This window comes from Dendropsophus ebraccatus, chromosome 13 (genome assembly GCF_027789765.1).
Source record: "Dendropsophus ebraccatus isolate aDenEbr1 chromosome 13, aDenEbr1.pat, whole genome shotgun sequence".
Lineage (NCBI taxonomy): Eukaryota > Metazoa > Chordata > Amphibia > Anura > Hylidae > Dendropsophus > Dendropsophus ebraccatus.
The window spans coordinates 22,105,889-22,122,010 of record NC_091466.1 but is presented as its reverse complement, the minus strand read 5'-3'; the positions used below and the strand labels follow the sequence as shown (position 1 = coordinate 22,122,010).

Sequence of the window (16,122 nt, the reverse complement as noted above, 5' to 3'; positions counted from 1 at the left end):
ATGATGTATTTAGGGCAGCTAGCCATTTTATGCATATGATTATCTATCTCGATAAGCATCCTAGAGGAGAAGGGGGGAGGGAAATACACAGCCGCTAACACCATCTCTATACCCTCACACCACATATGGACTACAACAAACCTTCCCAGTTTATCTATATGAGAGTTGATTATTTCTACTTTTAGAGACCTATGGAACAGGATACTAACCCCTCTGGAGTAAGAGAAGAAGGTAGAATGATAGTTTTCTGCCATCCATCTCCTTTTTATCTTTTCAATTGTCTCTGGGACTAGATGAGTTTCCTGCAGTATAATAATTGCTGGCAAATAATGATTAAGAGCACTAAATACTGCAGCCCTCTTAACTTTACCAGACAACCCCCGTACATTCCAAGAAACAATTCTAAGGGTCTCTGTCATTGTTCAAAACAGAAAAGTTAGTATACAAGACATGGGCACACATATACAGGATGCCAGAGCAAAGGAGGCTCCAAGGAAGGAAGGAAGAAGAGAGAAGAGATAGAGAAGAGAAAAAAAAAAGGAATACCCTCCCCCCCAACCCCCCCCCCCCTCACCACCCCTAACCCCCACCCCCCCTTCTTCCCTCCCCCCTCCCATCAAAAAAAATAGTAGTATCTGAGTAGATCACTCTAAGACGTGCTGGGAATAGCAAAGCGTACTTAATCCCTGCTGCCAACAATCTTTTTTTTACCCCTATGAAGCTCATCCTCTTTTTGCGTGTATCATAGGAGAAGTCTGGATAATGTGCTTATATGGAAGAATAAGAATGTGAGAATTAGATATGATACGTTGATCCAGGACAGGAGTAAGGTTGGCTTCAAACTACCAGACTATGAGCTTTATTTTCTAGCTGCCCAAATGGTGTATATTGTAAAATGGAAGGTATATGACTTTACGGGAATGTGGGAGCGGCAGGTGAATCAATTTCATCCTGATTTGCCGACTTTGCTTGAGGCGGACAAGATTGGTAATAAAAACAAACCTATAGACTATATGATAAAAAAAAGTGTGGTATAGTGTTAAAAGGAAATTAGAACTTAAGGGGATAAAACACATTACACCGTTATGGAAAAATTCACAAATTAGCGAACTGTACAAAATAGACGATCCTATATTTTGGGTAAAGAAGGGAATTCACAAGATAGATCATTTAATAGATAAGAAAGATAGAAATATTAAGAAGTTTGAGTTATTGCAAAAAGAATTTGGAGTTAGTTATAGAGAACACTTTAGATATATGCAAATTAGACATGGATTTAAGGCAACACAAGATAAAGATATATTTAATACACAAGATCACATCATATTCCAGCCACAAATAATACACGTTAAGAAAGGTCTTATAGGGAAGATATATAAACTTATTGCACAGAAAATTAAATATAGAGTTAATACACAGTACAAAATAAAATGGGAAGAAGATCTTGGGATAGAAAATATAGATTGGTCTGTAGTTTTTGAAGCGGCAAAGGAGTGTAGTCCCGGTTTAAATCACACGGTCTCACAGCTGAGAGAGATCTAGGTTTTAGGAATTTTTTTTTTTTTTCTCTTCCTCTTTTTTTTTTTTTTGGGGGGGGGGGGGGGAGTTGGGATAAAGTAATTTTTGTATTTTTTTCTATATTCTTCCAATATATTTGTAAAAGCATGTTGTTAAAGGAGGGCAAGAGATTGTGCATGATTATAACATTTGTGTATAATTTAAGTTAAGGAGAAGGTCTGCTATAGTTATTTGGGGTGGTACATCCATGACAGATTGTGATCGGTGGAGTGCTCGCAGAACTCCTGGGTTGTGTGATAAAATATTGGGGATAGTTTTGGGGGTGACCGTGGGGGTGGCCGCTTTCGCCTGCCTGGGCGGGGGGTGTGCCCCGGGCTGAGATGTTTTGGTATGAATGGCCTTGTTTTTTTCTTTTTTTTTTTTTTTTTTTTGTTTTTTGTTTTTTGTTTGCGTTGCTCTGTATATAGGAAAGTATAAAAGGAATCAATAATATACAATATAGGGATAGAAGATGTGAGAGTCCCTTTTCTCTGTCTCTTTCTGCAGATAGACCTTGTCCATGAGCAGCCCCAGTGTGGTGTGTGTATGGTTCCTGCATTCCAGGGTGTCAGACTTGATCATAATATATGGTTGTTTGTCATCAGGGGAGAGCGGGATAAGCGTGAAACCTCCACAGTGGTACTGGAGAGGGATTTGCGCAGTTTTTAAAACTGGGATGGATTTGCTGTGTGTTGGAAATCCATCTGAGAAAGGTGGGTGACTGACGCTGGCGAATATACCGATTGTGAGAAGGGGGGCTGCCGGGGTTTTAGTCTGCTGAAAAGAGGTGAAATGTACTAATAGTTATATTATATATATACAGAGGGTGTGTATGTTTTTTTTTTTTTTTTTGTTGTTGTTGTTTGTGTGGCTTGTTTGTCTGGCCTGGGGCGCTTCCCGTGCATGGGCGGGGGGGGGGGAGGCGGAGACCCTGCACGGATAGAATCAATAAACTAACCTCATAAGCTAGTGGGAGGTGGAAGCGTGAGCTAGAACTACAGCACCTCATAGTAAGAGGACTTATAGAGGATGTTCCGCGGGTTCGACTCCATGGGAAAAAGAGGATATGTACTGTCCTAAGGGCTTTATTGGAAGATATTTTTTATTTTTTTTTTTTTTGGAGGGGATGGGTCTGTGTGTGTGGGGGAATGGGGTATAGTTTTATTTTTGTTTTTGGATATACTGTTGTAATTGTTTATGGATATATTAAAAAAAAAAAAAGATTAATCTATGTGCTGCCAAAGTGTTTTGTGCTATCAAGAGACTGTACAGAAAAGCTGTTCTGTTTTTACATCACTGGGACTCAGTTATCCTTTCCTCCGTACCAGCACCTATACACACAAACCGTACTCCTTGGGTTATTTTTATCCTTTCTGTGGGTGGCTGTACCGATAGTCTGGGTGGGTCAATTGCCACTTAGAACTACCATGACAAGATCTCAAGGGACCCACTAAAATCCAGCAGGTCACCGACCATTTGGGGAACACTACAGACCGGCTACACTAAAGCAGGTATCAACATCCCACCTGTGTGCTGGACTAGCAATGGTGTTACGACACTACCATCAATGGCCGAGTAGCACACCACATCTGTATATCAAAAATGGGCTAATGTGGACCTTTAGACTTCCGGTTCCGGCGCGCGGATGCTAGCAGCGTGAGGAAGCAGCTCCGTGCCGGGCACCACATATATCTGTCCTCCCGCCGCAGATTTTGTCTGGAGAGAGTCCACGGACTTACCAACAGCATCCTAATCACCTCCTGCACCTAATGGAGAAATTCCTGCAGCGTGGCGGTGAGGCGGCATCACTATCACAGGCTGCGGCGATAACATTGCGTGTGAAGACGAAATCTAAGATGGCGCCCGCTACCTCAGACACAGAAGGAGCGGCAGCTCCAGATCTCCAGCTACCTTCCTCCCAGGATGCGGGACTGCTCATAGATGATTCGGGTGAAGCACTCATCCCGGGACTACAGAAAAGTTGTAAATCGCTGGCCATAGAAGTGGCTCGCATATTGAGCCCGGATCTGAAGGCATCACTAGACTCCACAATAACTGCAGCCCTCACACAAATACGTGGAGACATTGATAAGCACACTAACCAGATAACTGAGCTGGAAACACGCTTGGAGACTGTAGAGACAGAGCTCACTTAGGCTAAAGTAAAGATGCAGCAATCTGCCCGGGTTATAAAAACTTTGCAAGATAAGGCGGAGGATCTGGAGAACCGCTCCAGATGGAGCAACATGAGACTTGTGGGGCTCCCTGAGTCCGTCGCAGCTACTTGTCTGTTCAAAATATGTGCAGAAGAAATCCCCCAGGCACTGGGGCTGCCAGCGCCATGTACCGTGGAAAGGGCACACAGGCTGGGTCCACCCCGCACGAATAAGGGCAATAACACGGCGCCAAGACCACGTCAAGTTATAGTAAAATATCTGAACTATGCTGACAAAAATGTGATTATGCAAACAAACAAGAAAAATCAGGCAGATGCCATTGTCAGGGGCTACAAGATCCTGTTATTTAATGATTTTTCAGCTGATGTTGCGAAGAGGAGGAAGGCCTTTGCCCCACTTTGCACTGAATTAGTCAAACACCAGATCCGCTTTGTCCTGCAATTCCCGGCGGCTCTATGCATCTTCAGAGCAGACGGCACCTCGGAAGTTTTCCATAATCCGGAAGATGCAGCACACTTCGTAGGCGTTAAGATACCTCAAAACGTGCCAGAGAAGCACAAGAGGCGCAGACTGAACAGCCCGGAGTCCTCCCAAGATACTATGGACTGAGGGACTTACACCCGCAGTATCCTTCATTCTGGGGAACACCCCTATTTGTTGCAACGACTGCTTTCTGTTATTAATGTTTCTGTTTTTTCCTATATAGCTAAGATCTTCTCCTTATTTAGTTAGAGTGTTAGGTGAAGTCTTCGCACACTATAATTAGTTGTATTTAGTTTACCAGTGTTGTGGCCTGAGTACAGTACAATATGGCTGCCGTGACGGAGAGAGTTCCTCTTATGTGCCATAACTAGTATGTTACTGCTCATGTATGTGTCAGTGGAGGAGCGAGATCCACTGCACCCCGTGAAAAAATTGAAGTCCACAACCCATTTACTTCTCGCAGATCTGGTTAGGGCCTTTTGTTTTCTGTTTTGTTTGTTTAGTTGTTTGTTTATCATTTTTCCATCCAGCCTGTATATATATATCTTATCTTCCATGACAGTGTTAGCCAGCTGCCTCCATACTATGCCTAGGTCATCCAAACGCCTCATGAATCCCCTACGTGCTTGATTAAGATATTATGAAGGTGGTGATATGGAATGTAAAAGGGTTGCGCTCCCGGCCAAGCGCACCAAAATCCTGCGCCATTTAGGACGCTTGCGAGCTGATGTAGCAATGTTACAGGAGACGCATCTTACCAGTGCAGAGTATTTTAGATTGAACAAACTTTGGGTGGGTGAGGTGTTTGGATCACCGGCGGTTGACAAGAAAGCCGGAGTAATTACGCTTTTACACAAAAACCTTAATTACTCCGTCATTTCACATTCCAATGACACTGAGGGCAGACGTCATAGTTTGCTATTAGATACGCCTGCAGGGAGAATATCCCTCTACAATCTGTATGCTCCTAACTCAGATAGACGCCCCTTTTACACCCAACTGGAATCTTTGGTATTACAAGACTGGGAAAAATGTAAATTGCTAGGTGAAGACTTTAATTCTGTCGCACATGTAGATGAAGACCGTAAGAGAGCCCCTCTAATCTAACCCATGACACATTTATCCAACCTCTTCTAGACGCGACAAGTCTCACTGACATATGGCGCCACATGCACCCCACGGAGAGAGAATACACACATTATTCCCACTCTCAGAATGCATGGTCGAGGCTTGACTACTTTTTCATGTCATCTTCTCTCATCCAGAAAATCTCCGACACGCAAATCCACGATCTGGTCATATCCGACCATTCACCTGTGAGCCTGGTTGTCAGGGAGGACTTTCCTGTAGGTCAGGATAGAGTGTGGCGGTTCCCTTCTTACCTGGCAGGAGACACAGATTTTCAGCAGCTGTTACAACATTGGTGGCTAGAGTTCTCATCTGACAACGCGGCTCACACTGCGAACCCAATACTATACTGAGAGACCTCTAAAGCAGTCATGAGGGGCAAAATTCTGGCCTATGCAGTGGCCCACAAAAAGAAGGTAAAAATAGAATATGATAAGGTGACAGCTACCGTTAGGACGGCTTATACCTCATTTTTACTTCAGCCATCATCGCGCAATAAGGATACATGGGTTACGGCCAAACATGACTTCGACAGGGCTCAGGATAACCTAGAACAATGTTGCAGGGATCAAAGGTTTGCCGACCTGTACCGCTTTGGAACCAAGGCCGGAAAGCTCTTAGCCAACCTAGCAAAGGGACGCTGGAAGCCCACTCACATAAAAGCATTAAGAGATTCCTCAGGTACTATCAAAACTTATACTCACAGGGACCTCTAGACTTGGAGGCCGGGCGACTTAATCTTGATTCCCTGCAACTCCCTCAATTGACAGGGGAAGATCTTGACTCCCTAAATGCACCCATCTCACTGGCTGAAGTTAGCACTACCATCAAATCTCTAAAAAATAACAAAGCACCCGGACCAGACGGATTTTCTGGTGAATATTATAAGATACTGTCTGAAAAATTTGCCCAGGACTTAGTTAATACGTTTAATGCTATGCTCATAGACGGAGAACACCTACGTTCTGGGGAAACGGCTCACATTAAGGTCTTACATAAGGGAGGTAAGGATCCTTCTCTCCCGGACTCCTACAGGCCAATATCCTTAATTAATCAGGACCTTAAACTGCTATCGAAGATATTGGCCTGTAGGCTTGGCTCTTTTCTCCCAGACTTGGTGGGTCCACATCAATCTGGATTTGTCCTGGGGCGGTCTGCAGTGACAAATTTGAGAACTGTGTTAGCAGTCCAAACTGCAATAGCCAAACAGGGATACTCCAACCATGCCCCAGCTCTCTTCGTAGTTGACGGCGAAAAGGCATTCGATAATGTTAGCTGGGCCTGGTTGGACATGTCACTGGAAAAAATTGGCATCAGGGGTCACTTCTGCACATTCCTCAGATCACTGTATTCCAAACCTATGGCGAGAATACATACACCGGGGACCCTGTCTGCAGCCTTTCCTCTTCAGAAGGGAACCAGACAGGGTTGCCCACTATCCCCTTTGCTTTTTAATTTAGCTTTGGAGCCTTTGGCCAGATACCTCATTCAATCCCCTACCTATAGAGGGATTATGGTCGGTAATCAGGAGGTGAAGGTGGCGTGCTTCGCCGACGACACTCTGATATTTATGGACTCTCCCCGCGACCATTTACCTGCACTGCTCAAGGTCCTTTTCAGGATACAGAGTGAATGTAGGTAAATGCCAGCTACTACCATTAAATGGGAACTTAACTAACAAGGATTTACCTGATGCTCTGCCGGTCACGATAAACAATTCATATGTCATGTATTTGGGAATTAAAGTAGGTAGATCTCCCGCTTCTATGTACAATCTAAATTACCTCCCACTCATCAAGAAAGTGTCACTAGAGCTAGCAAGATGGACCTCCCTCCCTCTCTCTCTAATTGGTCGTATTCACCTTCTAAAAATGATCTCCTTCCCCAAATTTCTCTACCCTATGCAAACTATTCCCCTACTCCTAAGGGCTTTATTGGAAGATATTTTTTTTTTTTTTTTTTTTTTTGGAGGGGATGGGTCTGTGTGTGTGGGGGAATGGGGTATAGTTTTATTTTTGTTTTTGGATATACTGTTGTAATTGTTTATGGATATATTAAAAAAAAAAAAAGAAAAAAAAAAAAAAAGATTAATCTATGTGCTGCCAAAGTGTTTTGTGCTATCAAGAGACTGTACAGAAAAGCTGTTCTGTTTTTACATCACTGGGACTCAGTTATCCTTTCCTCCGTACCAGCACCTATACACACAAACCGTACTCCTTGGGTTATTTTTATCCTTTCTGTGGGTGGCTGTACCGATAGTCTGGGTGGGTCAATTGCCACTTAGAACTACCATGACAAGATCTCAAGGGACCCACTAAAATCCAGCAGGTCACCGACCATTTGGGGAACACTACAGACCGGCTACACTAAAGCAGGTATCAACATCCCACCTGTGTGCTGGACTAGCAATGGTGTTACGACACTACCATCAATGGCCGAGTAGCACACCACATCTGTATATCAAAAATGGGCTAATGTGGACCTTTAGACTTCCGGTTCCGGCGCGCGGATGCTAGCAGCGTGAGGAAGCAGCTCCGTGCCGGGCACCACATATATCTGTCCTCCCGCCGCAGATTTTGTCTGGAGAGAGTCCACGGACTTACCAACAGCATCCTAATCACCTCCTGCACCTAATGGAGAAATTCCTGCAGCGTGGCGGTGAGGCGGCATCACTATCACAGGCTGCGGCGATAACATTGCGTGTGAAGACGAAATCTAAGATGGCGCCCGCTACCTCAGACACAGAAGGAGCGGCAGCTCCAGATCTCCAGCTACCTTCCTCCCAAGATGCGGGACTGCTCATAGATGATTCGGGTAAAGCACTCATCCCGGGACTACAGAAAAGTTGTAAATCGCTGGCCATAGAAGTGGCTCGCATATTGAGCCCGGATCTGAAGGCATCACTAGACTCCACAATAAATGCAGCCCTCACACAAATACGTGGAGACATTGATAAGCACACTAACCAGATAACTGAGCTGGAAACACGCTTGGAGACTGTAGAGACAGAGCTCACTTAGGCTAAAGTAAAGATGCAGCAATCTGCCCGGGTTATAAAAACTTTGCAAGATAAGGCGGAGGATCTGGAGAACCGCTCCAGATGGAGCAACATGAGACTTGTGGGGCTCCCTGAGTCCGTCGCAGCTACTTGTCTGTTCAAAATATGTGCAGAAGAAATCCCCCAGGCACTGGGGCTGCCAGCGCCATGTACCGTGGAAAGGGCACACAGGCTGGGTCCACCCCGCACGAATAAGGGCAATAACACGGCGCCAAGACCACGTCAAGTTATAGTAAAATATCTGAACTATGCTGACAAAAATGTGATTATGCAAACATACAAGAAAAATCAGGCAGATGCCATTGTCAGGGGCTACAAGATCCTGTTATTTAATGATTTTTCAGCTGATGTTGCGAAGAGGAGGAAGGCCTTTGCCCCACTTTGCACTGAATTAGTCAAACACCAGATCCGCTTTGTCCTGCAATTCCCGGCGGCTCTACGCATCTTCAGAGCAGACGGCACCTCGGAAGTTTTCCATAATCCGGAAGATGCAGCACACTTCGTAGGCGTTAAGATACCTCAAAACGTGCCAGAGAAGCACAAGAGGCGCAGACTGAACAGCCCGGAGTCCTCCCAAGATACTATGGACTGAGGGACTTACACCCGCAGTATCCTTCATTCTGGGGAACACCCCTATTTGTTGCAACGACTGCTTTCTGTTATTAATGTTTCTGTTTTTTCCTATATAGCTAAGATCTTCTCCTTATTTAGTTAGAGTGTTAGGTGAAGTCTTCGCACACTATAATTAGTTGTATTTAGTTTACCAGTGTTGTGGCCTGAGTACAGTACAATATGGCTGCCGTGACGGAGAGAGTTCCTCTTATGTGCCATAACTAGTATGTTACTGCTCATGTATGTGTCAGTGGAGGAGCGAGATCCACTGCACCCCGTGAAAAAATTGAAGTCCACAACCCATTTACTTCTCGCAGATCTGGTTAGGGCCTTTTGTTTTCTGTTTTGTTTGTTTAGTTGTTTGTTTATCATTTTTCCATCCAGCCTGTATATATATATCTTATCTTCCATGACAGTGTTAGCCAGCTGCCTCCATACTATGCCTAGGTCATCCAAACGCCTCATGAATCCCCTACGTGCTTGATTAAGATATTATGAAGGTGGTGATATGGAATGTAAAAGGGTTGCGCTCCCGGCCAAGCGCACCAAAATCCTGCGCCATTTAGGACGCTTGCGAGCTGATGTAGCAATGTTACAGGAGACGCATCTTACCAGTGCAGAGTATTTTAGATTGAACAAACTTTGGGTGGGTGAGGTGTTTGGATCACCGGCGGTTGACAAGAAAGCCGGAGTAATTACGCTTTTACACAAAAACCTTAATTACTCCGTCATTTCACATTCCAATGACACTGAGGGCAGACGTCATAGTTTGCTATTAGATACGCCTGCAGGGAGAATATCCCTCTACAATCTGTATGCTCCTAACTCAGATAGACGCCCCTTTTACACCCAACTGGAATCTTTGGTATTACAAGACTGGGAAAAATGTAAATTGCTAGGTGAAGACTTTAATTCTGTCGCACATGTAGATGAAGACCGTAAGAGAGCCCCTCTAATCTAACCCATGACACATTTATCCAACCTCTTCTAGACGCGACAAGTCTCACTGACATATGGCGCCACATGCACCCCACGGAGAGAGAATACACACATTATTCCCACTCTCAGAATGCATGGTCGAGGCTTGACTACTTTTTCATGTCATCTTCTCTCATCCAGAAAATCTCCGACACGCAAATCCACGATCTGGTCATATCCGACCATTCACCTGTGAGCCTGGTTGTCAGGGAGGACTTTCCTGTAGGTCAGGATAGAGTGTGGCGGTTCCCTTCTTACCTGGCAGGAGACACAGATTTTCAGCAGCTGTTACAACATTGGTGGCTAGAGTTCTCATCTGACAACGCGGCTCACACTGCGAACCCAATACTATACTGAGAGACCTCTAAAGCAGTCATGAGGGGCAAAATTCTGGCCTATGCAGTGGCCCACAAAAAGAAGGTAAAAATAGAATATGATAAGGTGACAGCTACCGTTAGGACGGCTTATACCTCATTTTTACTTCAGCCATCATCGCGCAATAAGGATACATGGGTTACGGCCAAACATGACTTCGACAGGGCTCAGGATAACCTAGAACAATGTTGCAGGGATCAAAGGTTTGCCGACCTGTACCGCTTTGGAACCAAGGCCGGAAAGCTCTTAGCCAACCTAGCAAAGGGACGCTGGAAGCCCACTCACATAAAAGCATTAAGAGATTCCTCAGGTACTATCAAAACTTATACTCACAGGGACCTCTAGACTTGGAGGCCGGGCGACTTAATCTTGATTCCCTGCAACTCCCTCAATTGACAGGGGAAGATCTTGACTCCCTAAATGCACCCATCTCACTGGCTGAAGTTAGCACTACCATCAAATCTCTAAAAAATAACAAAGCACCCGGACCAGACGGATTTTCTGGTGAATATTATAAGATACTGTCTGAAAAATTTGCCCAGGACTTAGTTAATACGTTTAATGCTATGCTCATAGACGGAGAACACCTACGTTCTGGGGAAACGGCTCACATTAAGGTCTTACATAAGGGAGGTAAGGATCCTTCTCTCCCGGACTCCTACAGGCCAATATCCTTAATTAATCAGGACCTTAAACTGCTATCGAAGATATTGGCCTGTAGGCTTGGCTCTTTTCTCCCAGACTTGGTGGGTCCACATCAATCTGGATTTGTCCTGGGGCGGTCTGCAGTGACAAATTTGAGAACTGTGTTAGCAGTCCAAACTGCAATAGCCAAACAGGGATACTCCAACCATGCCCCAGCTCTCTTCGTAGTTGACGGCGAAAAGGCATTCGATAATGTTAGCTGGGCCTGGTTGGACATGTCACTGGAAAAAATTGGCATCAGGGGTCACTTCTGCACATTCCTCAGATCACTGTATTCCAAACCTATGGCGAGAATACATACACCGGGGACCCTGTCTGCAGCCTTTCCTCTTCAGAAGGGAACCAGACAGGGTTGCCCACTATCCCCTTTGCTTTTTAATTTAGCTTTGGAGCCTTTGGCCAGATACCTCATTCAATCCCCTACCTATAGAGGGATTATGGTCGGTAATCAGGAGGTGAAGGTGGCGTGCTTCGCCGACGACACTCTGATATTTATGGACTCTCCCCGCGACCATTTACCTGCACTGCTCAAGGTCCTTTTCAGGATACAGAGTGAATGTAGGTAAATGCCAGCTACTACCATTAAATGGGAACTTAACTAACAAGGATTTACCTGATGCTCTGCCGGTCACGATAAACAATTCATATGTCATGTATTTGGGAATTAAAGTAGGTAGATCTCCCGCTTCTATGTACAATCTAAATTACCTCCCACTCATCAAGAAAGTGTCACTAGAGCTAGCAAGATGGACCTCCCTCCCTCTCTCTCTAATTGGTCGTATTCACCTTCTAAAAATGATCTCCTTCCCCAAATTTCTCTACCCTATGCAAACTATTCCCCTACTCCTTCGCCATGTAGACCATAATAAGATTCGGAGCATCTTTGTAAAATTTATATGGCAAAGTAAAAGGCCCCGCATATCGTATGAAACCTTATGCCTATCTAAACTTACAGGGGGTGCGCAACTACCACATATTAGGATGTATAACCTAGCGGCCATGTTCCGACATGTTAAGGATTGGATCTTACACACTGACTTCCACTCAAACTATGCCTTGAAATCCGGGCTGGTTTTTCCGTGGTCACTGACAGCTTTATTACACTCCAAATATGCAATCTTGCCTAAGTGTGTAAGATCCAATCCACTCATCATTGACACTATTTCCACTTGGAAACAAGTCAGAAAGCTCTATAACTTGCCCTACACAGTCTCTAAATATAGTCCTCTGTGGAATTCCCCTGCTTTTCCCCAGGGTTCGGCCAATAAGTTCTTTCAGGAATGGAAGGACCTGCAAGTAAACTGCTTTGGAGATCTTCTAGATCTATCTGCTGGTAAATTTCTATCCTGGGAAGAATGCTCCTCTAAATTTAGATTAGCACAATCTTGGCAGTTCATACAATTACAATCCCACTTTAAGGCTTTGGCCTCTCACTGTGATCAGTTGGAAAAAATGAACAACTTTGATGCTCTTATAGGGCCTGCGAGCAGACATGACTCTCTGTCTGACATTTATAAAAACCTAAAAGACAAGCATCTTCAGTCGGTGGAGCACAAAGCCTTAAATAAATGGGCCCCTTATTTCCAAAGTGACGACTTACCGGACAAGATAAGGAAAGGCATTCTATATGTTAGATTGGCGACTCTAAGCAAAACAATACGGGAAACACATCTTCGGATGGTACATAAGGCTACTTATGCATTTAACATCCGCTTTAGGGATACGCACACTGTACATCTTGACAAATGCCCCAAATGTAAACTACCTAAGGCAGACCTGCTCCATTGTATATGTCAGTGCCAGCAAGTCCAAGCGGTTTGGAAAGATGTACAAGCCTTCATAGAGAAGGTGTGGCATGTGAAGGCCCCTCTAGACCCCCTTGCATACATCTTCCATTATATCCCCAGGGATGCCTCTGTTCCACCCCCCTCATTAGTAGCCCACAAGGGAATACACCTATTCCTGCTAGTTGCTCTCAAGAGCTTACTGCGACACTGGCTGCAACCTACCACCCCAAAGATTGAGGAAATACAAGTGTATATGGATTCTCTGTTCCATTGTGAGCTGACAACAGTGCTGAGAGATAAGGAGCACTCTGCAAAGACCTTTTTTACCAAGTGGAAAAGTTACATTCAGGCATGGCAATCAGAGGAGAAGAGGCACCAGTTAATGAGTCACTTTAGACTGAGCTCTTGGTATTTTCAAGAGGACCTCAAAGGCTCCCTAGGCAATCTCAAGATTCGAGATGCTGGACAACCGCCTAATACCACATAGATGCAGGGGCCTATCTTTGGGAGGTGATGTGGGTTTTACCTGTTATGACCGGTGTATACTAGAGACTGGATGGAATGGTTACACAAGTTTTTTTTGTTTTTTTTTGTTATTGTTTGGTGAAGTTTTGTTTACCTGTCCTTTTGAGACGGAATAACCAGCAGTACTAATGTCATTTTATTAAGCACTTTCAACTCCAAGCTAGTGCGCCATATCGCCTCGAGGATACCAGTAAAGTTGTTGTGTATGTGGCTCAATTGACAAGCTATCTCTTGAGTTCCGTGATAATGATTGTATGATAGCTCCGAGGCATGTTTATGTTTATTTTTATTTTTCTTTTCTTTTCTTTTCTTTTATTTTGTTCTTAATGGCAAAACTAATAAAATATGTTTAAAAAAAAAATGTGGACCTTTAATAAAGTTGACTTCTCAGCAAAAGTCCTGAACGACTATGTAATTTACAGTCCAAAAGAATAGGTTTTAATTTATCTGATGAATAAAATTACATGTTTAAGCTCTGCAAGCATAATTATTAAAAAATATATAATAATAATAATAATAATAATAATAATAATAATAAGTTTATATATATATATATATATATATATATATATATATATATATACTGATAGACAATAACTCTTACCTGTGCATATAACTCCAGCAGTATCCCAGGATGGACATTTGCTATTTCCAAGTGCAGTTATATTACAATCCCCTAGGTGGTATTCTGTACCTGTACAATGGAATCTCTGGGTGGTATTTACATTATATTCTCCAAAGTGGCCTCCATCTGGTACAGACACAGCAACTCCACATTTCATTTGTCTACAGAGTACATTAGCTGCTTGTAGAGTCCAATAAGATCCGCACACTGCCGTCCATTGTCCATTATATATCACCGCCACTCTCCCAGAACAGTCCTGACTGCCATTTACTAGTCTGTAGCTATTCCATAAACCTAAAATAATCAAAGAATGAATAAAATATATGAAGAAACACATCATTATTATTATTTTATCATCTTACTACAAAAAATTGTATATATATTTATTAGGGCATATTTATCAATTGTATCCATTGTGTACACATGGGTCAGGCAAAAATCTGCTCCTTTTCCGTGGAGTACACCCCGCTTTCCTGCTGATGAGCGGAAAGGGGGGCTCAGCTTGGTATGGAGGAGGCATGGCCTTGTTTTGACCCAGATTTATTGAGATTAATGCCTGGAAACTTAATTCATGACAAAAAATAGATATCTGGTATTTCGGGTGTGGTATGCCCCGTGTGCCGGTCCCGTGTATTTCCTAACAACTATAAACCTTTAGGAACTGCTAAGAGTTCTAGTCCTCCCTACAAATTAAATTGCATCAGTATTTTAGGCTGGTGGTTTCACAGTGTTATTGCTATGCAAAGCCAGCCTTACCTTTGCCAATCAGCTGTTCAGTGTCTTGGCTACACAAGACTGGAAAAAGTTCGTCTCAATACACTGTGTAGTGGTGGCGAGCTCTAAGAGCTTGAGAAAGGCCTCCTTTGACATGGTTAGCCAAAATGCATTGTGAAGCATAAATAAAGCCTTGTATATTTCCAATTACCTATGGAATATGGATGTTGTGTCCCAACCTTGAATACCTGTGCCCTATGATCTGCTGGGACACCCCCATGGTCCAGTGATCCACATATAAGAATCTTCTTGTCGCACCACCCCGGTTGATGCATCCCAGTGTGGAGCTGCGGTATCCCTATACACCTATGTTCAGTAGAGTTGTGTCTAATTTGCACAACTCCTCTAGGGGAGTGCATTCCTTTTCCTCTGTGAAAGCATTTACCCAATGATATTACACCTGCAGGCGCCCTTTCCCTCACAGACCTGTAACTGCAGCTCAGCTAGACAGTACAAAGACAGACTGCTTCTGACCCCATTTACTGTGTGATTATCTGTAATTCAAGGCATGGCTGTGGCGATACAACATATAGCCATGCTGCACGCACAACAGTGTCTAACTTTTTATCGCACAACATGTGGGTCTGTGTGCTTTAAAATGCCAGGGCTGATTTTCAGTCCCAGTAAAGCTCTGGTAGGGACCAAATAATAAAGTAATTTAAAGTATTTGGAGAAAGCCCCGTGATACTAAGCTTTGAAGCGACTCTGTACCCACAATCTGCCCCCCCCCCAACCTCTTGAACCATCAATTAGCTGCTTTTAATCCAAGTTGTGTCCTGGGGTCCGTTCGGCAGGTGATGCAGTTATTGTCCTAAAAACAACATTTAAACTTGCAGCCCTGTGTCAAATTGGCATGGCCTAGAGTACCCATGGCCTAGGCCTGACCACCTCTCTGTTCCTCTTCCCTGCCCTCCTCATCATTAGGAATGCCCCAGGCAGGATTTCTCCTAATTAGAATTTGTCTGAACACTGCACATGTGCCTTAACGATTCAGCACATGTGTAGTATTCAGACAAATGATGAATAAGAGAAATCCTGCCCATGGGCATTCCTAATAATGAGGTGGGCAAGGAGGAGAAACAGGGAGGCGGTGCAGGCATAGGGCATGGGTACTCTAGGCCATGGAAATATGACACAGGGCTGCAAGATTAAAAGTTTTTTTAGGATAGTAAACTGCATAAACTACATCACCTGCCAAACGGACCCCAGGACAGATCTTGGATTAAAAGCAGCTATACGAATGTACAAGAGGTTTGGGAGGGTGGGGTCAGATTGTGGGTACAGTGTGGCTTTAACCTGTCTTTGACCCGATAGAGTTAGGGATGAGAGGATCAACCC

General features: G+C 44.0%; 1 protein-coding gene across 1 annotated transcript in view; it reads right to left on the bottom strand.

Moving 5' to 3' along the window:
* LOC138770482 (scavenger receptor cysteine-rich type 1 protein M130-like) overlaps positions 1 to 16,122 on the bottom strand; it is a 62,439-nt gene that overhangs the window by 17,528 nt on the left and 28,789 nt on the right. Inside the window, exon 4 of the mRNA XM_069949588.1 lies at positions 13,990 to 14,304. Within this exon, the coding sequence (XP_069805689.1) occupies positions 13,990 to 14,304 (315 nt within the window). The remainder of the gene's footprint in view (positions 1 to 13,989; positions 14,305 to 16,122) is intronic.